At 37.9% G+C, this 26359-nt stretch overlaps 1 protein-coding gene across 3 annotated transcripts in view; it reads right to left on the bottom strand.

Annotated features, from left to right (window-relative positions):
* ANKRD55 (ankyrin repeat domain 55) overlaps nucleotides 1-26359 on the bottom strand; it is a 103456-nt gene that overhangs the window by 16546 nt on the left and 60551 nt on the right. For 2 of the 3 annotated variants that reach the window (XM_079145265.1, XM_079145266.1), the window contains exons 8-9: nucleotides 9133-9317; nucleotides 1243-1410 (exon numbers count right to left, since the gene is read on the bottom strand). In XM_079145265.1, the coding sequence (XP_079001391.1) occupies nucleotides 1243-1410; nucleotides 9133-9317 (353 nt within the window). The remainder of the gene's footprint in view (nucleotides 1-1242; nucleotides 1411-9132; nucleotides 9318-26359) is intronic. The other variant, XM_079145267.1, reaches the window with a different exon arrangement.

Below are 26359 nucleotides of genomic sequence, written 5' to 3'. Positions count from 1 at the left end.
ACAACTACTTGTCAAGTAGTTGCTGTACTAGTTTTGCTGTAGTATCAAAGAAAAATACCCACAGTGATCTAAAAAGGTTATTGAAATACTCCTCCCTTTCCATTGACTTATCTACATGAGGCCAGATTGTCTTTAAATACTTCAACTAGACGGTGAGGCAGGTGGATCCAAAGTTCAAAGCCAGCCTCAGCAACTTAGCGAGGGCCTAAGCAAGTCAGGGAGACCCTATCTTTAAATAAAATATAAAAAAGGGTTGGGAATGTGGCTCAATGGTTAAGTGACTCTGGGTTCATTCCTCGGTACAAAAAGAAAAAAAAATCCCCAAACTCCAAAACAAACAAAAAACTTCAACCAAAACATCATATTACATCAGACTGAAGGCAGAAGCAGATGTGGGAACCCAGCTGTATTCTATTAGGCTTCTATTAAGATATCAAAGAGATTTGCAAAAAAGGTGCAACAATGTTGCTCTTATTATTAAAAAAATAGAATATATGGAAATTAGAAATAATAAATTAAAAATATTTTTATTGTTAACTAAAATTTACATTTATGTTAATATGTAAATTCCATTGGTTATTACTTTAAATGAATTACTAAATAAGTATTTCCTTAAAATTAAAAAAAATTTTTTTTTCTTTTTCTGGTACCAGAGATTGAACCCAAGGGCATTTAACCACTGAGCCATAGTCCCAGACTTTTTAAAAAATTTTTTAATTCGAGACAAAGTTGTGCTAAGTTACTGAGGTTGGCTTTGAACTTGCGATCCTCCTGCCTCAGCCTTCGGAGTTGCTGGGATTACAGACACACACCATCACTCCTGGCCTGTTTTAATTTTTAATGTCATAAATATTGATAGGTATAGAAGGTGTAGCTCTTTGGGGTTCTCAACAATTTTTTAGGATATATAAAGTTCTTGAGAACAGAAAGTTTGAGAACTGATAAGTTAGATAAAAGGAGGATTAAGAGGACACGGCATAAAGGGAAGAGGAAAAGGAAAGAAGAGTCAAGGTCCTTAGCATTAGGCTGATGGGTTCGGACTCATTACTCCTGTTTTGTTCCACATAATCGAGAGCATTTCACTCTGTTAGATAACAGTAAACCTGAAGAATTCATCGTGTAATTATTGAATGTTAGATAATTATAATATTAAGCTATAGAATATTAAATTATTAGAAAAACTTATCAATTTTATGAATCTTTGAGAGGAGGAAACAGATGAGTGCCTGTGATGGCTCGCACCTGCTCTCTTGGGAGAGGAGCTTGACACAGGCGGTGTGACCACAGTGCAGCGCGTAGGCCAGCGGTGTGCTCTCGTTGATGTCCCGCAGGTTGCTGTCCATGCCCAGCTCCAGCAGCGACTGGACACATTCTGCCTTGCCTGCAGCTGCAGCCCAGTGCAGGGGTGTCCTGGAGGAACCACATGGGGAAAAGCACAAGTGTTAAGCACAAGAATGGAACAGGCAGCTGAGCCAGCAGAGCTCCTACCCAACTCAGGTTGAAATAGCAAAATATTGTTGCTTTTTATAGTGGAAATACTATGTATGAAACGGGGGCGGGAAGATGATAGGTGCACCCTAGGAGCCTCTCCTCGACCTCCAAGCATTCTCTGGTTTTCCTCTTCTCTGGCCTTTCTGAGAATTTCCTGGAGGAGGAAGTAGCAGGTCAAAGGTTAGGAAGAGTTTTCAGGCTCTTACACTGTGCCAAATGACTTCCAGGAAGACTGCCTCCATTTATCCTCCCACAGTAGGGCCCTTTTCCTCCTCCTATCACCCGGTTTAACATTTTTTGCCAGATTCGGAGGCAAAATGATATTTTGCTGTTGTTTTCTTTTGCACTCCTTTAATAGTAAGTTTGAAATTTTGAAATATGTTTATTTGTTATTTAAATTTCTTCATTGAGATGACTCTTAATGCCTTTACCTATTTTTCTATTTGAGCGTTCGTATTTTTCATACTAATTTGTATGGGCCTCTTATATATTAAAAGCATTGATCTTTTATAGATTATTTTTATGCCTATATTTTCTTGAATTTGTTACCTAAGCTTTGATTTTTAGTGATTTTTTCCAAAAAATTTTTAAAACAATCCCATTTTATTATTTTTTCTTTTTTAAAATATCTTTCTTAATATTATGCTTAGAAAGCCCAGAAGGTAGATATTCACCAATATTTAAACATTTATTAAATAACAAAATCAGCATTTTCTTAAAAAAAAAAAGAAAAGCTAGAAATTATTTAAAAGTATTCGTAAATCATATATAATGAAGGGCTTTGTAATTAGGATATATTAAATCTTTCAGAACTGAACAATAAGAAAACAAACCCATTTTGAAAATTAGCATAAGACCAGAATAGACAAATCAAAGATGTCAGAATGGCAAATAAGCATATGTTCAATATCATTTATCATTAGAAAAATGCAAATTAAAACCACAATGAGATTCTACTACACACTTATTAAAATGACTAAAATAAGGAAAACCAAATTAAAATAAAACAAAGCTTGACAATCCCAGGTGCTGGTGAAGACATGGAGCAACTGGAACTTTGATTTATTTCTGGTGAAAATGTAAAACGGTAATAGCCACTCTGAAAAACAGTTTGGCAGTTCCTTCTAAAGTTACATATATTGATCCTATGACCAAGAAATCCCACTTCTATATGTTGATCTAGAGAAATGAAAACTTACACTAACACCTACAAAGCCCCAAACTTCTTGGAGGAAGCCGGGTGCAGCTAGACTGCCCTGGGGGCCGTGATTGTGTGGCTGAGGGTTACGAGGTGCACTCCATGTCCCAGGTGCCTTCTCTCTGCCTCCCAGAGCCCCCTGCTTTATCTCCACCCCTGCCGCTCACCTGGACTGTCGCTCACCTGGACTGTCGTAATACTCCCCCAGCAGGTGAGAGCTTCAGCCTCATCTGGGACTGAGGAGGAGTCTGTGTAGCTATGCTCCAAGACCCTGTCCTCCCCATCCCAGCCTCCCTATCTTGACAGGTTGGGGTACCAAGCTGAGTCCTCTCTGACCTTCCCCCATGTAGATAACGATTCCCAAAAAGAGCCATTTATTCTCTATATTTATAGTCACGCAACTGTACAGCATTTTTCATAAGTTATATAGTGAATAGTCTATGATTTGTGTTTTATAGTGTCTCATTTGGAAATGAGGCAGGATTCTAAGATGTAAAGCACAAAAGACCATCTTTGTATATTTTGTAATTCTGCCTTCAAACCCGCCTCTGTGGCCTTGCCACCACGCACACTGTAAATATGTAAGTTAAACCTGGGCAGTGGCCGTGGCTATCTTTGCACTCTGATTTTTAAAAATGGAATCCTTGTACCTGAGTTGATTGTATTTTTCTGTGTTTTTTTTTTTTTTTACTGGTTATGGGAGGGGAGAATTAAAAGATGATCAAACCCCCCCCCAAAAAAAAAAAAAAAAAAAAAAACAAAACAAAAAAAACAAACTTACACTAGTCAAAAAAAAAAAAAAAAAAAAAAAAAAAATCTCAGTGTTTATAGCATCTTTATCCTAATTGTCAAAAGCTGGAAACAACCCAATGTCCTTCAAGGTCCTTCAAGAGGACGGTATCCTCCATGGATAAACAAAATGCGGTTCAGTTATACAGTGGAATACTGCTCTGTGAGAAGAAAGAACACACTACTGATAGGTGCAACAATATGGATGAATTTTAATGCATTCTGCTAGGTAACCTAAGTTAATCATAAAAGTTAAATAGTGTATACAGGTCGAGCGTCCTTAATTCAAAAATCTGAAATCTGAAATGCTTCAAAATATGAAATTTTTGGAGCACCATTATGATGCCCCAAATGGACAATTACACACCTGACTCCATATGAAAGGTCATGGTCATAATGCAGGTGCAATAAAATTACTTTCAGCCTGTGTGTATAAATATAAACAAATTTAGCTGGGTAGAATGGTATATGCCTGTAATCCCAAAGGCTTGGAAGCCTGAGGCAGCAGGATCACAAGTTCAGCCAGCCTCAGCAACTAACGAGGCCCTAAGCAACTCCCTAAGCAACTTAGTGAGAACTTGTCTTAAAAAAAAAAAAAAAAAAAAAAAAAAAAGTTGCTGGGGATGTGGCTCAGTGGTTAAGCACCCAGGGGATCAATCCCTAGTACCAAGTAAATAAATAAATAAATATAAACAATTTTGTGCTTAGACTTGAATCCCACCCCAAGATATTATATATAGGCAAGTATTCCAAAATTTAAAAAAAAAAAATCAGAAATCTGAAACACTTCTGATCCTAAGCATTTTGGTCAAGGAATATGTTACCTGTACTTCCATATACATGGCATTCTGGGAAAGACAAATCTATAGGGCAGAGAACTCATCAGTGGTTGCCAGGGCTTAGGATGGGAGAGGAACTAACTTTATAAAACGACAACTTTTATAGTCATCAACATGAGTTTATTTTGGAATTGATGGAATTGGTTTGAAATTTGTGGTAGTTACATGAATCTATTCATGTTAAAGTGTGTAAATTCACACATTAAAAAAAGAGTAAATTTTTTCTGGATGGAGATAAGAAAAGCAGATTTTTTTCTGAATATATTTGGATTAAAAATAAAAAGTATGTGCTTCATATGCATATTTTGGTCTGTGCAGTGAGGTATGGGGCCAAACTCTTTTTCCAGCACATGGCCCTCTTTTCTGAACACTACTTATTAATGAGGTGGTAGCTTATTTGAGATACTGCCCGGTATACATATTTTTTTTCTCCTTCTCTTTTTTAGGGGGATGATTGACTTTGTTTTCAACCTCAGGGGAGGGATGTGGTTGGGTAGATAAGGGGAGTAATGTCTGTTTCCAAAAGCCAAATTCAAAATTAAGAGCAGACCTGCAGCAAAGAAAAAATATTTGACTGAACATAGAAAGAGAGATGGTTGGAAAGAGAACCCCCCTCAGCTGGTGAGAAGAACATGAAGGACTTTCAGACTCCAGGGCAACTGGGGCCAGAATGTTGTTTTCTTGGTGGAACCACTGGGAGGAGGGCCTGGCATGACCGTGGAGTGTGTCTTGGCAGCCCAAGGTCACTGTACTGTTAAGCACAGCTTGGAAACATGTGCTTGAATGTTATCAGACCTAAAAGGACAAGGACAAAAGATGAGGGAGCCACCTTCCACCTCTGTTACTGCACATCTTGGTACTCTAGAAAATTCCAGAACCATGGCACAACAAGGGAAAAACGGGCACTTGAAAAAGATGGAGGTGAATTGGGTTTACCACTACTCTACTGAGATGATTGAAAACCAGAAATTAGGTTAATTTATAGACGATAACAATCAGTATAATTTGAAAACATCTGGGTTGTAACGTAACATTAATACTTGACATAGTAAACAATCCTTTCCCTTTTTTTTGGTGGCGGAGATTACTGGGACTGAACCAGGGGTATTCCATTACTCAGCTACATTCCATCCTCAGCTCTGTTTATTTTTAATTTTGAGACAGGATCTCACTAAGTTGCTTGGGGCTTCACCAAATTGCTGAGACTGTCCTTGAACTTGAGATCCTCCTCCCTCAGCCTCCATAGTTGCTGGGATTGCAGACCTGAGCCACCACACTCTGATCACCCTTTCCTCCTATATACATTATAAACTCCAAATGGGAAGAAAATGGGAGCATTTCACATTGTGTTACTTCCAGCACCTAGCACAGTGCCTGTCATATTTAGGAGCTCGATAAAAATGGTCAATAAAGGGAAGTGCTTTTTGTTTTATACTAATGACACAATAATTCTGGATAATATTAGACTAATTTTTAAAAAAACTCTGTAGGTAGACATGAGAATTTGGACTATTTGATTTGGTACCTATCCCAGGGAGTTTTTAAGTGTTTCCAATGTATAGCAAATGCTTTTATCTAAAACAGAAGTTTGAGAGGCTATGGCTTAACTGAAGCATATAGAAATCAACCTGCTGGAAGACAGTTGCTTCTCTGCAGATTATATTTACTCTGAAGTAATGTTTCTTTCTTAAGTGTGGTTTTATGATACTCTGTACCTATAGGTTATTATCTTGGAAACTATGAACCTGCAATTGCTTGGAAGTTGCCACCAGGAGATCAGAGGAGATCCTGGAGATGGCAGAGGATGAATGACCTTAGTCATTAGGCCATCCTGAAAATTACTGTGCGAAGGGGCTGGACATTCAGTTCTGTACTTGGTTTGTTCAAGATTGAGTAAACCGTTTTGGCTGATGTCATACCAGCATGCTCTGATTTTTTTTTTTTTTTTTTCTGGGGAGTAGGGTGGGGAGAGGCAAAGGGCAAGATGACATCCTTATGAATGGGGTCTCCCACAAAGAGAATGGTTATCCCTCCTGTCAGTCACTCTGGAAACGGGCCAGTCCCGAGGCAGGAAAGGAGGACGTGGGAGGCCTCTCCTTGGCCTTGGGCTAAGATCCAAGCCCTGGGTGGAAGGGTGTTCCTGAGAGATCCAAGCGATCGCTCAGGCATGGAGGGTAATATTAGACTGCTCGCTGGGCAGAACAGTACTCAGGGCTGGGTATCTGTGAAGGGGCCTGGACTAGAATATTTGGAGAGCATCCATGTATACAGGGTGGCCCCATGGTTCCCCAAAATAGATTGTGCTCTCGGTCAGACAGCCCCCTTCTTATTATGCTATAGCAGCAATTTTATAACACCTAATAGGGCCACATATTATTTGCAATTCAGTGATCAATCACGTAGTGTCTTTGAATGTGGCAGATGTGATTTGTTCCATTCTACGCATGAGAGGTCTCCAGACAATATTTATTCTAAAACAATATGAGGCAACTCCTATTTAAAGAATATATTGTCAATAAATTCAGTAGTTGAAGAGTTGGTCATTGATCTGTTCAGGCTTACCAACATGTGACAATTCACTTGGAAGTTTTGTGAAATATTCCTTACAACAATTTCTAAGACAGGACTGTTTTAATTCCTCTGATCATTCCCATTGAAGTGATCCAGAAGAATAGGGTGGAAAACTAACCTTGTTTTGATGAGAAATGATGGAAACATACAGAAAACTTCCGATTAAAATACCAAGGGTCTTTGTGGCAAATATGTAGCACCTGATTTCAAATGATCTAAGCTATAGTTCCTTTCTTATCTCTAAGCTTCAGGAGAGTCCTGCAAATATAACACACTATTTCAGCTATCATAGTGGGAACTGAAGATTACGGCCCATGATCTAGAAGAAATTCAACAGAGAAAGCAGTGGACTGATGCGGTGGTCTCAGGAGATGATGAGTGTAAGGATGCAGCATTGGTTGGTATACCAATGGCCAAGGGATGGCTTATGGAATATGTGAACATTCCCCAGAGAATGCATAGCAAGGAGGAGAACTTGGTAGAAGAATGTCCTTCTTAAAGACAATGAGTTCCTTATGAAAGAAATCGTGACCTCACAGATTGATGAATTTGGGGCATTTAAAATACGTGGACTGAAAAAATAAAATAAAATACATAGACTGGTTATGGATTATGCTTCTGTGCCATTAATCTTAGGTCAGTACCACAATGTCTTAAATATCGTAGATTTAGGAAGTAAATATTGAGGAGGACTAATTCTCCACATTTTTCCTTTTTTTTGTTTTGTTTTGTTTTGTTTTTGATCACTGCTTTATTTTTCCTCCCTTTCCACAAAAATTTTCGTTTTGGAAAATTTTCATTAGGAAAGAGAAGGAAAGGGAAATCACGATGATGATAAATATTTAAAATGCTGAAGACTGAAAAATTTTAAAACTTCGACCTCTCACAGAAGCTTCTAGTCTCAGCATGAGGCACCTTTGCACTTGCAGTAACAATAACCACAAAACAAAATGGAGGCGTCGAATGATTTGATTTGAGCCCAAGGTATCTAAATTGAGCTTCGAAGCAGAAAAACTGGACTCTCCTTGGGACTGTCCTTCCTTTGAATTTGCCTTAAGTTTCCCTTGGACCTTTTGTCCTGTTTCTCTACTGCCCCCTCCCCTACTCCCACTTGGTTTACTTTTTTCCCTGAGGCCCAGGGAACTGGATTTTCTTTGCTAATTGCCTAGTACTTCAAAAGGGGAAATAGTTCAGAGATGGTTCTAGGAGTATTTTTAAATGGGAAAACTTCCCTTCATCCCTCCTTTCTGAAATTTGTTCCTTTATTTTACTTATGGATCATTCACTTTTTCCCCTACACAACTAACATCCCTCCACTTTTTTTTTTTTTTTAAATCTGTTCAGGGTCAACACCTGCTCTTAGGAAAAATGTCTGTTTTCAATTCTTTGTTTCTTCATTTTAATCAAAATCATCATGTCAACCACTTCTAGCTTCTGAGAGCTATGTGGAACCCCAAAATTCTTTCCCTGTTATAAGAATTTCTGGTGTGAGGGGAAGTGCTTTCTTGGGACATCTAACATCATGATAAGTGGGTGACTAATTCTGCACTTCAGTAGAAGAGAGTAAAAAAAAAAAAAGTGTGCAAAACTTCTATTTATATTCAATAGTCTTGTTTGTTGTTATATTTTTCTTACATGTTCATCAACTCAATGCCTAAGGAAAACAAAAGTTAAGAGAGAGTAGGTAAAAAGCTCTAAATCTGGAAGACGGAGTTACAAATATTCATTGAGTTGCTCACTAGCTCTGAGATAAGTCTTTTTACCTTCCTGGACCCAGTTTCCTTTCCAGACAATACATTTCAATGATTGAACAAAACCTGAGACAGTCCCTCCAGTTCTAGAAGCCCACTAGTTCTGAATACAAAGCTTCACTTATGCTCATCTCTGGGTAACAAAAAATGGTTGATATTATGATATAATTCAGGAATGAACAAAATAAAACTTACAGTTGACAAAAGGGCATAGAACAGGAAACCGATCTACAGAAAACCTTCTGAGAACAATGAAAACATTTAGCGAAAAGTGGAAAATCTGACAATACCTAGTCATAGTATTTCTCTCCACAACAATAATTTTTCCTTCTCTTACTAAAATAGAGCAAATTTTATTGTCACAGACATATGTGTATTACAGGCAAGAAGGATGTAGTCATATAGGATAACTCCTTGAATATCTTTATTTTATGATTTGCATTCAGGGAAGATGTCTGATTGTTCCCAGCACTTTCTGTGTTGCCATGGATACCTGTCATCCACATCCAGAGCTTGCAGGTTACACTCGGGGACTCTTGCCAGTTCGTTAATAATGTCACTGAAGCCTGCAGCTGCCGCAATGTGCACACACGTCTTCCCGCTCTCATCGTCGTAGTTAATTATGGAAGGACCCTGATGGTGGCTCAGAATGATGGAACACAGGATTCTGTTTCCACTCTGAAAAGCAGAGTCAGAGAAAGCCCATGTGAACAATCCTGTGCTGTGTATCCCTGTTAGTATAAAAATACAAAGTAAAACAACAACAACAAAAACAAACCATGGAGAGGAAAGAAAAAAATAGAAGGAAAATATATTATACGCAAATGATATCTTGAAGGACAAATTTACTAAATTTAAAGATTTTAATTCTTTTATTTTTTATTCTAAAACCAGGAAATGCTTCATTCTATGATATTAGAGTATATGCCCCAATGGGCTAAACAAAGGAGTTTGCTTTTATTGGGAGAAAAGGGCTGAAAACAAACAAACAAACAAAAACAGGGATCAAAAAGAAAATTGGTCATTTCAAAGTTACTTTCCTTGTAAGGCAGAATGGAGACAGAACAGTAGAAATACAACTGATTAATACTAGAAGATTTCAGATTACTTTTTCTAAGGATTAAAAGAATATAAGAATTAGTGAATACAGATGCTGTGAACAGCTGAGTATCTAAAAAAAAAGGATATAAGAATTAAAGAAGAGGGAACTTCTTGTCATGATGGTTGGTCTGTTTAGGAAATATGACTGTTATTTCTCCTACTTTTGCTGAAAGAAAGATAATAATTTTGCTTTGATGTGATGGATTTTAAGAATGGCTGATGCCATTTTGATTTTTAGTCTGTTTTGTTGGGGCTCAGTATGGGAACCTATTTCAAAACAATGGCTTCCTACAATTTTTATTTAATATCTCCAGCTAATTTCCACTTGTCTCAATTTTTTCAGGCTTTTTTTTTTTTTTTTTTTTTTTTTTTTGTCTCCCATAAGAACTAAATTGTCTTCTATAATTAGTGATCTAAAGATGGACTTCAATATGGGTATAAATGACTAACATCAGAACTAGCTTGATGGATGGGTCACTTAGATAACAAGTTGTTCATTAGGTCCGTTCATTTGCTTTCACTGTTTTTCTGTAGAGGTTTACTGCTAAGAAACTGGTAGAGTTGATTTAATTAAGTTAGTTAATTTTGAGATGGGGTCTTACTCTGTGGTCCAGGCTGGTCTTGAACTCCTAGTCTCAAGTAATCTTCCCATCTCAGCCTCCTAAGTAGTTACAGGCATATGCCACTGGGCCTGGCTATTAATTTAATGTAAAAAAAAAAAAAAAAAAGGTGAGCGCCAATCAGTGGCCCAATGATGCAGAGAAAAAGCTAGTTCCTTTCAACCACTGTGTCTCTCTTGACTTGTTACTGTTTAAGGTGGCATCCCTTGTGCTAGGAATTCTTACTGTGAATGCAGACCTTGAGGGTGCCTGACACTGCCTTGTGCCTGGGCACATGATCAAGCCTGGCCCTCTCTGGGTTTGTGACCAGGTCCCTGCCGGGGGCAGAGGGCAGTAGCAGCTGCTGGGTGGGAACCAAGGAGCAGGGCACTGAGACTCTGTCTCAGGTCCTATTAGATTTTGTCCTATTGGATTTTTACAAAATTAATCGAGGATTTCCAGTGAGGACCGTGCACTGTACCCTGAGCACAGGGTTCTCTTCTGAGCACTGGGCCCTCTACCTGTGCATTGGTCATGTACCCATAAAGTGGTCCTGGCCTACAGACTTCCCTTCCTCTCATCTTCCCTCCTATTCTCTTCCCTCCATTTTTCCTTTTCCTACAAGGACTTTTAAGTAAATTTGACCAACTATTTATGTTCCATGGTGTACCTGTCATCAGAAGTCTCTACACTGAACACAGCTGGGTTTTCATGCTTGCTTTATCAACTCTTCTAAGATTCTTTCACTTGATGTTACTAAATACATGTTGTAGGTGTCTGAAATACATTTTAAGCAATAGGAGACACTTTTCTTGAAAAGCACCAGCCAGCCATTGAAGAAGCAAAAGTAAAAAGAGTGCCAGCTCAGTAAATTTATTTTGTTTAGCATTTCCTGGAAGAGTCAAGGAATTCAGGTCGCCAAGGTGACTCAAAGAGCAACAACACCCTGTCACAGTTTCCCTTCTTTGTGGAAGAGGGAGCATTAAGAACAGATGCAAAAAACCAGACATACTCCTCACCTCTCTCCTCCTCTCACCTTGCAAAGTCACTTGAAAGTGGTCAGCTGAAATAAGGGCTGCTGCCCAAGACCCCTGCATCTGCCCCTTCTGGGATTTCAACCAGTCAGTCCCAGGCAGCAGGTGTCTTAGGAGCTGGAAAACTGTAGTCCACCTCTCTGGGTAAGTGAAGAAAGCTCCCCACCCCATTTATACCTTTTCCTCCAAAATGCCTTTTGTCCTGAATTTTCCAGATAATTCTTTTCTCTCTACGTCTGGATGAATCCCACTTATAACATTATCATTCGTATTTTTCTTTTCTTTAGGATCCTCCCAGGAATAACAGCGATAGCTGTGTTTCCTGAGCGAATGTTCTGTGCTCGGTACCTTTCTAAACCATCCCATGTGCTAACTCGATTAATCCTGATAAGAGTCCCAAGAGGATCACACTATTATTTTCCCCACATTGTAGAGGTTAGAGAAGGAAGGCCCAGTGGGATAAAGTAACTTGCCAAGGTCACAGCTGTGAATTGAATGAGCCAGGATCAACTCTGCATCCTTGTGCTTTACATATTTCTGTCTCTGATAAAAGGAGTGGCCAATTTTTTTTGTTGTTGCTTTTTGATTCTGCCTGTTCATACTGGAGGAGCTGAAGTGAAATCGATGTTTCAACCTGCAATATTAGTGGTGATGATGCATGCCTCGCCAACTGAGGCCTTCTTTAAAGTTAAATAATAGGTACTTTAAAAGCTTCTCCTAGGAAGGTTACCATGGTACACCCTCATGAGAATTTGAAGGAGCCCTGAGAGCACTGGTTTGTAAGCCAAGTCCTTGGATGACGGTTTCCTGGTGACAGAATTCCTTTCTTAGCAATCTGGGCTGGGTGTCAGCCAAAGGTATGCTCAGACCTGGGAGGCTAGGGAGGGTCACTAGGAAATGCCAAGAAGAAGAAATGGGAATGTTGCCCAGAGGAGTCCTTGGAAAGAATGGAGAATGAGTTTACATTGGTGGGAACGTTATTCAAAAGGGGTAGAGTTCCAGAATTCTGCAAGGGGCAGCCAGCCCAGGATTGTTAATTTATTTGTTTTTATTGTATTTATTCACTTTGCTTTTGTCCATAGGTAATCCATAATGTTGCCTTCATGTGCTCTGAAAACTGTTGTTCCAGAACTATCTGAATTCTAGTTGTTTTCTTTTAGGTTTCAAGGAGGAGAATTGGGAAAGCCTGACTCAGAAGAAGCCTTATCAAGGAGAAAGTTAAATTAATGCATTAAAATTTTGCTATGGGAAGATGGAACAAAAGCAAAAATAAGATTCCCAAATCGTGATTTTGGATCTTTTTATTCCAGGAGACCTCTGAAGAGAGTCTAAGTGGGAGGTTTGGGCTGAGTTGGTTATTTGTTAACATATATATGTCTGGTGGATGAATTCCATGGTAACTTCCTTTTGGAGGGAACTCCAATCTTCCTTGTCTTGAATGATGGAATGTTTGCATTGCTGGTCTTGTGATAGTGACAATATAAAGTAGAGGCTATTGTTTTAGTCCCATGTCCTTCTTAAAGGGCTGGGTTGTTTTGTGGTGTGAAAAGATCACTCTGTCCCCAAAGTTCAGCAGGAGTCAAACATGTTAGACTGGCATGGGAATATGCAAACCTGTGCCATGTGAATGTTTGAGACTTGAAGGTTGGGGCCTAGCCAGAGGGAGAAAGGAGCTCATGATCCCTGGTATAGAGTCTGCACCATCTGACGATTATCTCCTTTGGATTCAGGCTTTTCGCTTGGCCTGGATTCCAGAGACTGCAGAACCCAATAACCTGGGGCTGACTCGCCTGGAGAGAAAGTGGAAGACAGAAATGGTGGGAGCCGGTAAGGCACACTGCTGAATGACTTCATTTCACAGAGAGACTAATGCTTAGCATGGAAAGCAAACTTCTTTCTTGCAGGGTTAGTGTGTAGAAAAGGTCTGGCCTCTGCTTTGAGCAGCTGGACAAGGTGAAATCTCCAGCACTGGAGAGTCTGTACTAAACTATGACTAGGAACTTTCTGCTGAATTGAAGCCTAATAAAGAGTAACTCTTTGTAAATATGTGCTGAGCAATGAATAAATAAATGAGTACAACAAGCCCCATGAACTATGGGCAGAGTCAAACGGAATTGAATTTTACCCATCCTTTTTGGCTTCTCTTTCTTCTCCTCATCGCCCGCCTGCTCCCTTTCTCTATCTTTCCTCCGCTTGTGTTTACTCCCATGGCAGTCCCTGTTTTCCTCACTCCTCCCCACTCACCTCCCCTCTACAAGTGAGCGTGGGGGACCTGATATAGTCAGCTTAGTTTGCCCTTCAAGACTCCAGCTTCCTAAGAAGGTGTTATGGTTTGGCTCATGTTTAAGGGTTTGATTGTGGCACTACTGAGAGGCGGTAGAAGGAGGTTGGTTCACTGGGGACATTCCTAGAAGGGGATCCTGGGACCCTGCCCTTCCTTCTCTCTGTTTGCTTCCTGGCCACCATGAGTTAACTAGTTTTGCTCTACCACACACTTCCTGCCATGATAGTCTACCTTGCCACAGGCACAAAAGCAGCACAATCAGCTGACCATGGCCTGAAATCTCTGAAAAAATTTCTTATATGTCAGGTATTTTGTCGCAACAATGGAATTCTGACTAATATCACAGGTCAGAGTCTGCTCCCAGGGTAATGGGGATGGATTTTGTAAACTTGACTTTCTCATTGTTTACTCTGGGCTCATGTGACTTTGTAAGTCATCCTCTTATCAAGCACTGGGAGTCCTGTGGCCTGAGTTCCCTTAGGGGACTGTGTACACTCGGGTAGGTGATGATCTATCTGTACCCTAGTTTCTCCACATAGGAGTCGAAGGGTTAGACTAAATGACCTGTGTGATCCCTTCTAGTTCGAACGTTCTTTCACCTTTTGAACTGGATCCACTGATTTGTCACATTCATAATTATCCTTTGGCATTCTGAATTTACTTGGAGCTAAATTATATTTACAGAATTTTGACACAGTTCAAATAGTTGGCACAGATCAACTCTGTGTGTGTGTGTGTGTGTGTGTGAAAATTCCTTAACCACTTCACCACATACTGAATAAACAATCATGAAATAGTCATTTTATATTGGTGCAGTTCTTTTCTTTCTATCCTCCCTTGAACAGTATGCTGAAAGAACAGTGCTGCTTAGGTTTGTCCTAAATAATCTCATTTTCTAGTAAGTCAGGGAGGGAATGGGTGGTGAAATTTGAGGGGCAGTAGATACTTGCCCCTCTAAATGACCTGCCTGATACCTAGAATTCTTACTGTTATCAAAACTTGTGATAAAACACTTTACTCCTGGGAGGCTTGGTGAAGCTGAAAATGTTATTCCAGAACTCAGATCCATAAAAGAAGTAAGGTCACAGGGCTAACTACGGACCTCCAAAGTGGAGACAGACAGGCGCACACAGAACCATGACATCTCAGAACAGAGACCTCTTGGGGGACAATTACTGGGGCAGGAAGCCCTGAACTGGAGGGGTGAATTGCTGAAGGCTCAGAGTGGACAAATAGGAGAGCTACAAACTTCAGAGGAACCCAGACAGACTGGGGCCCCTATACTTTTGTGAGTTGTACCTCCGGGAACTTGACTAGGTTCTGACAATAAATATCAGAGAAAAATCTTCGCAGGTGTCTGGGTGAGGGGAGGTCAAGGAATCATTTTGAAACATAGATGGTGGAATGAGACAAACATCATTACCCTATGTACACGTATGATTGCACAAATGGTGTGACTCTATATCGTACACAACCGGACAAATGAAATGTTGTGCTCCATTTGTGTACAATGAGTCGAAATGTATTCTGCTGTCATGGATAACTAAATAGAACAAACAATAAAAAAATTAGGAAATCTTTTATGGGCAAATAAATTGTTCATTTTGAAAAAAGAAAGGATGAATGAAAGAAAGAAAAGAAAGAAATGAAGAATGAAAGAAAGAAAGAGAAAGGAAGGAAGGAAAGAAGGAAGGAAGGAAGGAAGGAAGGAAGGAAGGAAGAAAGAAAGAAAGCAGGACACTCAGGAGAAGCTAGATAATCAGAGCCTAACCTTCCATGGTTTTATCAGAGCCTAATTGACCTTGGGAAAGAGAAATGCCTGACCCTAGCCCACTGTTGTCCTCCTATTCCACCTAAAAGCATAGGAAAAAACCCAATAAATTCTTATAAAATTCACAGTCCAGAGGTACAGGCTCACTGAGACATAATCATGGGACTATAGAATACTTCTCCTATCCCCAAACCATAACAAATTACTAAAAGCCTCTTTACAGCATTTACCTTTACCCACTACATCATTATTATCTGCAAACAAGAAAAATTACAAAGCATACTTGAAGGAAAAATAACAACAACAAAAAAACACAAACAAACAAGCCAAAACAAATGGAAGAGAGAGCAAACATCAGAACCAGATGTGTTGGACTTATCAGACTGGGTGTTTAAAGAAACCACAACTAATATGCTGAGGGCCCTCATGATAAAATAGAGAGCATGCAAGAACATATGGGCAAGTAAGAATTCCAAAGAAAGAGTCAAAGTGAAATGCTAGAGATCAGAAATACTAACAGAAATGAAGAATGCCTTTTATGAAATTCTAGTGGACTAGACACAGCTGACTAAAGGATCTCAAAGTTTAAGAATTCTCTGTAGACTTCCCAAATTGAAAAACAGAGACTGCAAAAAGAAGAACAGAATGTCAAAGAAATGTGGCTCAACATTGAAGGTATAACATATAGGTAATGGGAATACCAGGAGAAGAAAGAGAGGTAGGAAGAGGAGAAATCTCTGAAGCATCCGTTAATAATGACAAAGATAGCCCCCAAATTAATGTTAGATGCTAAAGCTCAGAAACACTAAGAAGGACAGATATAAAGAGAACCTACATCTAGCTTTATATTTTTCAAACACAGAACATCAAAGAAAAAAAATATATCCTGAAAGAAGCCAAAGGATGGAAAAACCCTTCCCTATAGAGAAGCAAAGATAAGAATTACATCAGACTTCTCAGAAACCATGAAAGCAGGAAGAAAGTGGAGTGATATATTTAAAATTGAGAGAAGAAAAAAAACCCCTACCAATCTGGAAATCTGTACCCCGTGAAATTTTCCTTCAAAAACAAATAGAACATAAATACTTTCCCAGACAAATAAATTAAAAATTTGTTGCTGGTAAATTTGCCTTGCAATAAACTTTAAAAGAATTTTCTTAGAAGAGAAATATAAACTAGAAGCTCTGATTTACATAAAAGAAAGAAGAACACTGTAGAACTAAATGAAAGTAAAAAAAAAAAACCCTTAACTTTTCTTATTGTTGATTAGCCTAACAGATAACAGTTTGTTCAAAATCATAACAACAATAAAGAATTCAATTATATATGGTTATGCATTTATCTTTATATAGATACATATATTCATTGAGTTATTCTTACAAATAAATGAAATGAATGAGAGCAACCATACAAGGGACGAGTGGAAGGAACTGGAATTTTTTTGTTGTTATAAAGTACTCACACCACCCGTGAAGTGGTACAGTGTTAAATGAAAGTGCACTTGGACTTGTAAAGGGCAGCCACTGAAAAGAGTGAAGAAGTACAATTAATATGCTAAGAAAGGAGAGAACGTGGAATTACATAAGATACTAATTAAAAGCACAAATTGTGGAAAAGGGTAAAAGAAAAAATAAAAACACAGAAAAAAGCAGTAAATAGAAAACAGTAACGAGTATGGCAAATATTAAATATTAAATATATCAATAACCACTTTGAAAGTAAATTACCTGAATGTATAAATTAAGACAAAATTGTCAGAGTGGATCAAAACATAAGACCCAATTATATGTTGTCTACAAGAAACTCACTTTACATATAAAAATGCATGTAGATTAAAAGTAAATGTATAGAGAAGACTCTACCATGAAAACACTAATCCAAAGAAAGCAGGAGTCACTATATTAATTTGAGGTAGAATATATTTCAAGGCAAGGAAAATTATTAGGGATAAACAGGGACATTACATAGCAATAAAGGGGTTAATTCTCCAAGAAAATTAAATAATCTGTATGCACCCAACATCACAGTCTCAAAATACAAAAATGAATAGAGCTGCAAGGAGAAGTGGATATATTTAGTATTATAGTTGGAGACTTCAACACCTCTCTAACAGAAATGGATAGGTCCAGCAAGCAGAAAATAAGTTAGGACATGGTTGAGCTGCAACACCTTCAATGGACTGTGTATAATTGATATCTATGGACTACTTCAACCAGCAACAACAAAAACACATACTTTTTTCATGGTACTGAGAATTGAACCCAAGTTTTCACATATGCTAGGCAAGTGCTCTAACACTGAGTTATATCTCCAACTCCCAAAACACTCTCTTAACAAGCTCACATGGAACATTCACCAAGACAGACCACATTCTGGGTCATAAAACAAACCTGAAGTAAAGTTAAGACAATAGAAATTATATGATGTATGCTCTTAGCAAACAGAACTAAAACAATACATCAGTAATGGAAAGTTAACAAATATATGGAGATTAAATAATACACTTCTAAATAACACATGTCAAAGAACAAATATCAAGTGAAATTTACAAGTTATTTTAAATTAATTCATAACTTACCAAAAATTGTGGGGTGCAGAAGGGGAATGCCTAGAGGGGAATTTATAGCATTGAATGCATCCATTAAAAAAAAAAAAAGATCTAAAAATCAATCATTCAAGTTTCCACTTTTTAAAACTATAAAAAGAAGAGCAATTTAAATCCAAAGTAAGCAGTAGAAAATAAAAATGAAAATTAGAGCAGAAATCAATGAAATTGAAAACAGGAAATGAGCAGAGGGAATTAATGAACCCAAAAGGAGGTTCCTTGAAAAGAGTAATAAAATTTAGAAGCCTCAGTCAAACTAATTGAGGAAACAAAGAGGACAGAAATGAAAGAAGAAACATCACTACATATCCCAAGAACATTAAAAGGATAATAAATATTACAAAGAATTTTATGCTCACAACTTGATGATCTTTTTTGTAATAGACTAATTTCTTAAAAAAATACAACCTGAAAAAAATACACAGAAAGGAATAGAAAATATAAATAGATCTATATATATATATGTTAAATAAATTTAATCAATAATTCATTAATAACCTTCTAAAACAGAAAGCACCAGGCACCAATGAGGGAAGCAGTAAATTCTACCAAACATTCAAAGAAGAAATTACACCAATTCTCCACAACTTCTTTCAGAATATAAAGGCAGAAGGAATACTTCCTAATTCATTCTGGGAACTAGCACCACTCTAATAGTAAAACTAGACAAAGGAATTACAAGAAAAGAGAATTACAGAACAATAACTGTAATGAACAAATATGCAAAAAATACTCAACAAAATAGTAAATCAAATCCAACAATGTATAAAGTATGATTTGTTCCAAGTATGAAAAACTGGCTCAACATTTGAAAATAAATCAAAGTAATTCATTCACACCAATAAGCTAAGATATAAAAAAGATCGCACAATCATATCAATAGATGTAGAATATCATAAATATGTATTAGATTTCTAATTCATATTCATGATAAAAATTCTTTGCAAACTAGAAATAGAGAGGAACTTCCCCAATTGGATAAAACACATCCATAGATGACCTGTTTTTCACATCATATTTAGTTGTGAAAAATTAGAAGCTTTCCAATTAGGATTAAGAACAAGGCAAGGATGTTCCCTCTCATCACTCCTTTTCTAGTGTAATAAGATAAGGAAATTAAATGTAAACACAAACACACACACACACATACACACTTATTATGAAGGAAGAAGTAGCTCTCTTTGCAGATAATGTGGTTGTCTATACAGAAACTGGAAAGATAGATAAGAAGCAACAACAAAGCTAAAGCAAAACAAAGCACCCTGAATATGAAGCAATTTTAGTAAATTCACAAGGTTAATATGCAAAAGCGAATTATTTTCCTATACAGCAGCAATGAACAATTAGAGTTTGTAATTAAATTGCTGTCATTTGCATGTGATTGTTCCTGTCAAAGTTTCTGGTAAGATTTGATTCCTAATGCAATTGCATTGAGAGGGTGCACCTTCAAGAGGTAATTAGGTCATGTGGGGTATCCATCCTTATGAAAGGATAAATGTAGTTCTCACGAGACTGAGTTGGTTATTTCAAGAGTAGTTTGTAATAAAGAAGGTCAGCTTCTTTCTGCCCCCTCCCTCTATCTTTGCACATGCCTAATTGCCCTCTGTTTTTCTGTCCTTCATGGAGCAGCAACAGACCCTCACTAGATGCTATCAGCATGCTCATGGACTTCCAGAACTATGAGCTAAATAAACCTTTTTTCTTTAGAAATAACTAAGTTTCAGATATTCTGTTATAGTAACAGAAAATACATTAAGACAAAAATAATACAATTTACATATGGACACCCCAAATAAAACACCTAGGTATAACGAAGTATGTACAAGATCTTTATAAGGAAATCGAAAAACTAAATAAGTGGAGAAATATTCCATGTTCATGGTTAGTAAAATTCTATATTGTTAGATTCTAGTTCTTTCAATTTGATATATAAATTAGATGCATTTTCAATATATATGCCAGCAAATTGTGGTGGTTTTAAAGTTTACATGGAGATGCAGAAGACTCAGAATAACCAAAACAATATTGAAGGAGAAGAATTAAATTGGAGGATTGACTTTAAGACTTATTATAAGGTTGTAGTCATTAAGACCATATGGTATTGGCAGGAGAATAGACAAATAGATTAATGGAAAAGAATAAAATGTATATCCATATACACACATATTTTATATATGCATGTATATTCAATAGATATATTTAATATCTTCATCTGTATATATATGAATATCTATATATTTTCAACTAATCTTTACAAAAAAGAGTAAAAGCAATAGAATTGACAAAAGAGAGTCATTTCAACAAATGGTGCTGGAACAATTGGACATCTACATGCAAACAAATGAATCTAGACACAGGAGACCTTGCATCCTTCATAAACATTGACGCAAAATGGATCACAGACCTAAACATAAACATGAAACTATAAAGCTTTCAGATTACATAGATGATGCTGGGATTGATGATGTCTTTTTAGATATAACAACAAATGTATGATCCATGAAAGAAAGAATTGATAAAGTTCACTTCATTAAAATTTAAAACTTCTTGGGCTGGGGTTGTGGCTCAGTGGTAGAGGACTTGCCTCGCATGTGTGAGACACTGGGTTCAATTCTCAGCACCACATATAAATAAATGAATAAAATAAAGGTCGATCAACAACTAAAAATAAAAATGTCTAATTCTTTAAAATAAAATTTAAAACTTCTGTTCTTTGAAAGATACTGTCTGAAGAATGAAAAAAAAAAAAAAAACAAGTTATAAGCTGAAAGGAAATATTTGCCAAAGGCACATCTGATAAAGGAATGTTGTCCAAAATATGTAAAGAACTCATGAAACTTGTTAATAAGAAACAAATAATATGATTAGAATGCACCAAAGACCTTAATAGACACCTCACTGAAGAAGATATACAAATGTCAAATAAGTATATAAAAAGATTCTCCAAATCAGAAGTCCTCAGGGAAATGCAAATTAAAACAACAATGAGACGCCACTATAAGAATGATCAAAATCCAGAACACTGATGACATCAAATGCTGACAAGGATGTGGAGCAAAAGGAACTCACATTCCTTGCTAGAGGGAATGTAAAATGGTACAGTCACTTTGGAAGAGCGTTTATTGGTTCCTTACAAAACTCAACATATTCTTACCCTATAATCCAGCAATTTTGCTCCTGGTTATTTACCTAAAGAAGTTGAAAACTTATTTCCACATGAGAACCAACTCATGGGTAGATATAGCAGCATTATTCATAATTGGCAAAACTTAGAAGCAACCAGGATGTCTTTAAGTAGGCAGATGGATAAATTGTGATACAACCAGGCAATGGAATATTATTCAACATTAAAAAGAAATGAAAAGGTACGGAGGAAACAAATACCTGACATTCTGAAAAAATATAAGTATGGAAACAGTAGAAAGATCAGGGTTTGGGGGAGAAAGTTGGAAGAATAAAGAAAGTGCAGAGAATTTTTAGGACAGTGAAACTACTCTGTATGATATTGTAATGGTGGCTGTGTGCCATAACACATTTGTTAAAATCCGTAGAATGTACAAAACCAAGAATGAACCCTTATGTAAACCATGAATTTCGGATGTTAATGTAGGTTGACCAATTGTAACAAATATGCTACTATACTAGGGGATATTGATAGTGGACAACGGGGTGCATATGGGTGCAGGGAATATTTGAAATTGCTCTGTACATTCCCCTCAATTTTTGCAAAGCTAACACTCCTCTAAAAATAATCTTTAAATAAAAGTTTTCCACAGATAAAACCCGATAAGCCACTGGCAAGATGGATTCATTTTGGGAACTGAATTCAGTGAATACATCTCTGGGGACTTAAGCTTCAGAAAACTCTGCTTTGGTTCTTGCATAGCATTTAGATGAATCAGGCACAGTGCTCTTAGGCACACAGTCTAGAAGGGAAGACACAGATCCCGGTCTAAGTGCAGCACAAGTCCTAAGTGCAAGACAGCTGGATGGACAGCAAGGAGGGAACAATTCTGAAAGGAATCTTAACAGAGACAATGGCATTTATTTGGGCTTTGGGGAATGGTAAAGAATAAGCACAAATTCTGTAATTCTACAGGTAGAAGAGATGATGTGAGGAATGTAAGAAGAATCACTTCCCCCAAGGAAAAAAGCATAATTGGGGGAGGGGAGATAGAATGGATCTATATGATGTATTGGGGGATTATTAATAACCCAATGTGATTGGATAAGACTACATAGACTGAAATGGATGGGTTGTGGGTGATTGAGGTAGAGTGGGGAGGTGTCATTTATGGCAGTAAAGTTTGCACTTACTACGTAATGAAGGTTTTTGAACCAATGACCGACAATGATCATAATTGTTTTGCTAAAATAACTGCTATGTTGGTTTCTTTTTGATTTGTAGGAAAGACATTCAATGGCAACATAAGAATATATAGAGAAGGGATGTGATGAAAGTAGGAATATGTATAATCAGAAAAATGAGAGCTTACACTCTATTTATGTATGATCTACCAAAATGTATAAATGCATTCTACTGTTATGTACAACTAATTAGAATAAATAAAATAAAATAAAATTTTTAAAAGAAAGTAGGAATACCAGCTTCTGTAACTGTTCAGAAGAGAGAAGGTACAAGCTTGACCTATGGCAGTGTGATAAATTGTTTCCATGTATTCTTCTTAGTGCTTCCCCATCTTTTCCCATTTGTGTCCACCCTTCAGCATCAAAGGAATTGCATCAAAATGGCTCCTTGGCCCATTGGCTTCTGGCTGGGTTTGGCAAGTGGGTGGCATTGACAGAAAGTGGGTATAGGAGGAAAAAAAAAATGGATTATTTATCCCTCAATTCCCTTCTTGCCAAAGTACAGTTTTGTTATTCATGAAAGGTTACAGTTTCTGTCCCAGGTGTGTTACTATAGCTATAACTTTTGCTATATCTTAATGCTATGATTTGAATGTATCTCTTAAGGTTCATGTATTAGAAACATAATCCTAGACCATGGCATGTGGTGGTGCATGCCTGTAATCCCAGCAGCTGGAGATGCTGAAGCAGGAGGATTGTGAATTCAAAGCCATCCTCAGCAATTTAGTGAGACCCCATCTCTAAATAAAAATATTAAAAGGGCTGGAGTCATGGCTCAGTAATTAAATGCCCCTTCTAGGTTCAATCTCCAGTACCAAAAAAAAAAAAAAAAAAAGAAGAAGAAGAAGTAGAAAGAAATGAAACATAAACATAATCCCCAATGCAACTGTGTTGAGATTAGTTGATGATTAGATCATGAGGGCTCTGCTCTCATAAATAGATTAATGTTGCTCTCTCAGGAATAGGTTAATTCTGGTGGGAATGACATCCTTATAAAGAATGAGCTTAACACCCTTCCATCTTGCTCTCTCATGTGTATTCTCTTGTCTTTCTGCCTTCTGCCATGGAATAATGCAGAATAAAGGCCCTCAGGAGATGCAGGTTTCTTGACCTAGGAATTTTGAGCCTACAGAACTATGATAAATAATCCCTTTAAAATACGAGTTACCCAGTGTCTGGTATTTTGTTAAGGCAGCACAAATAGAATAAGACTTTGTATTCACTGTTTCCTGGTTGTCATGTTCTGAGCTGCTTCTCTCCACCATGTCCTTTTGCTATAATGTTCTGCCTCACTTTGGGCCCAGAGCTATGGAGTCAACCAACCATGAACTGGAACTCTAAACCATAAGCCAAAATAAACTTTCTCCTCCTTTAAGTTGTCCTTTTCAGGTCTCTTGGTCACAGTGACAAAAAGCTAACTGAAACAGAAATTGGTACTGAGGTCAATTGCTAACTTGACCATGTGGTTCAGAAGACTTTGGAGATAGTGTATGCAGGGAAGAATTTTTGAAAAGTTTAAAGATGCAAGCTGGAAGAGCTTTAGAATATTCTAAGTAGAGCTTAATGATCAATTCTAGTGAAAGCTCGAAAGACCAGAATACCAATAGAACTGTGGACAGTAAAGACTATGTTCATGAGATTTCGGAGGAGAAGGAGGACTTCACTGAAAATTAGACTAGAGGCCATTCGTATTTCATTCTAGCAAAGAAGTTGTCTATATTTTGTCCATGTCCTGAGACTTTCTGTGAGGCTGAATTTAAAGGCAATGGACTAATTAATCTGCCAGAGGAAATTTCAAGGCAGCCTAACATTTGGGGGTGGCATGGATATTTCTGGTGACTTTTTTTTTTTTTTTGCCAAGTTTACTGTGATAATAAGAAACAGAAAGAAAAGCAAAAAGATTTGAAAGACTTGCATTTTGGCCAGAAAAGTGCAAGTAAAACTGGAGCTAATGAAGTTGTGGTTGTTAAAGAGATTATAGCCACTAAAGAGATACTAAGTATTTTACTCAGAAACAATAGGGAAGATGACTTGAGGGCATCTTGGGAATTGGCAAGACCAAATACATCTCAGGTTCAAGCGTGTAGAAGTAAAAATTCCTTTGAGAAAGATCATGGGGGTACCTTGCTTGTGTGGAAAAGGGGGAGTGGTGTAAGAAGCTGTTTCTTTAGGCTCAGTCACCAGGGCACTCAAAGGTTACTGCAGTTGTGGCCCCAGGATGCTCAGATACTGCTGAAGATGGCATAAGTCCTTGGCCTCAATCACGTGGTCCTGGTTCTGCAGAAATGCAGGAATGCTAAAGTTAGGGAGTCATGGAGGTTTCCACCAAGATTTCAAAGGAAAGCATGGCAGGCTAGGAAAAGTGTAGCAGGGTTGGAATCCCTGCAGATAACCCCTGAGAGGGCAACATGTGAAGATATAAGAAGGAAGCCTAAGCTGCAGTGGAAACCTCTGAGATTCAGTAACATGGGATGTTTACCATGAAAAGCTTCAGGAATTGAGCAGAGAAAAGCCAAGAAAGAGGCCATGTAGGCTACAACCAGCAAGGTCACAGGGGTGAGATATATGCCCTTTTGAGGTAACATCACAATGACATGTACTCCAGATGCTGGACATGGAACTACGAGACTTGTTTATCCTGTGGAACTTTGGTCTTGTTTTGGTCCCATCCCTTCTTTTATGTTGTTAATTCTCCTTGTGGAATGGAAATGTTACTCTGGGCCATAATATACTGCATGTATGCAACTTTCTTTTGATCTCCACTCATAATGAAGAGTTTGCCTTGAATCTCAAATGAGATTTTGAACTTTAACTTTTGGCTAATGCTGAAACTATTAAGACTGTGGGACCTCTTAGAAATTTACTAACTGTATTTTGCACTGTGAGATGGGCATGAGTTTTGGGAGGACAGGAGCAGAATGTTATGGTTTAGATATGAGGTCACCCCAAAAGCTCATGCATGAGGCAATGCAAGATATGTTCACAGGTGAAATGATTGGATTATGAGAGCTGTCACTGCTATTAATCCACGGATACAGATTAACTGGTGGTAACTGTAGGCAGGTAGGGTGTGACTGGAGGAAGCAGATTACTGGGGATGTGCCTTTGGGTTGATATTTTTTCTCAGGTGAGTGAAGTCCTCTCTCTGCTTCCTATTGCCATGTCTTGAGCTGCTTTGCTCTGGCATGCCCTTCCACTCTGATGTTCTGCCTCACCTCAGGCTCAGAACTATAGAGTTGGCCCACCATCCAATGAAGCTCTGAAGCTGTAAGCCAAATTAAACTTTTTCTCCTCTAAAAATTAAAAAAAAAAAAAAAAAAGTCTTCATAGTCAATTACTCCTTCCCATACTTTTTAGGTCCATATGTCCTAATGGCAACCTGCTCAGATGTTACGTGTTGAGTCTCTTCATAACTCTCTTTCCTCAATTATCCCCATCTGAGTATTCCATCTCTTTCCTGCTAGGACCCTGACCCTGAGGACAGAAAGGAGGGGAGAGAGTTGAGAGACCTGAGGAGGTAGAATTGAGAGACCTTGATAACCAACTGGCTATAAAGGGTGATAAGGAAAGGGTATTGATAGAGTATATAAGGTCTTCAGCTTGGGCTAGTAGGAGGATGAAGATGTATGATAGGAAGGTAGGATTAAAGATTCAGTTTGACTATATTGAGTATGAAGTATCTGTGGGAAATTGTGGGGAGATGCTCTGGAGAACGGGAAATGTGGGTCTAGGGTTAGGAGAGGTCATACCTGAAGTCATTGATCTGAGACTTTTCTGAGTTTCATGGTAATTGAAGCCACAGAAGCTGATGAGCTTTCTGAGGAAGGGTGGGAGAAGAACTAAACTTCTACCCAGTTGAGGAATGAAGGGGAGATGAGGCAGGGAGATACCTGGCTAGACTCCTGGTAAGTTGGTGTCATCATAGGTACATAAGGACATGCCCCTAAGGGACTGGAAG

The sequence above is a fragment of the Sciurus vulgaris genome (genome assembly GCF_902686455.1).
Source record: "Sciurus vulgaris genome assembly, chromosome: 6".
Taxonomy (NCBI): domain Eukaryota; kingdom Metazoa; phylum Chordata; class Mammalia; order Rodentia; family Sciuridae; genus Sciurus; species Sciurus vulgaris.
Note: the sequence above shows the minus strand (reverse complement) of the source record. Positions and strands in the feature narration are given on the sequence as shown.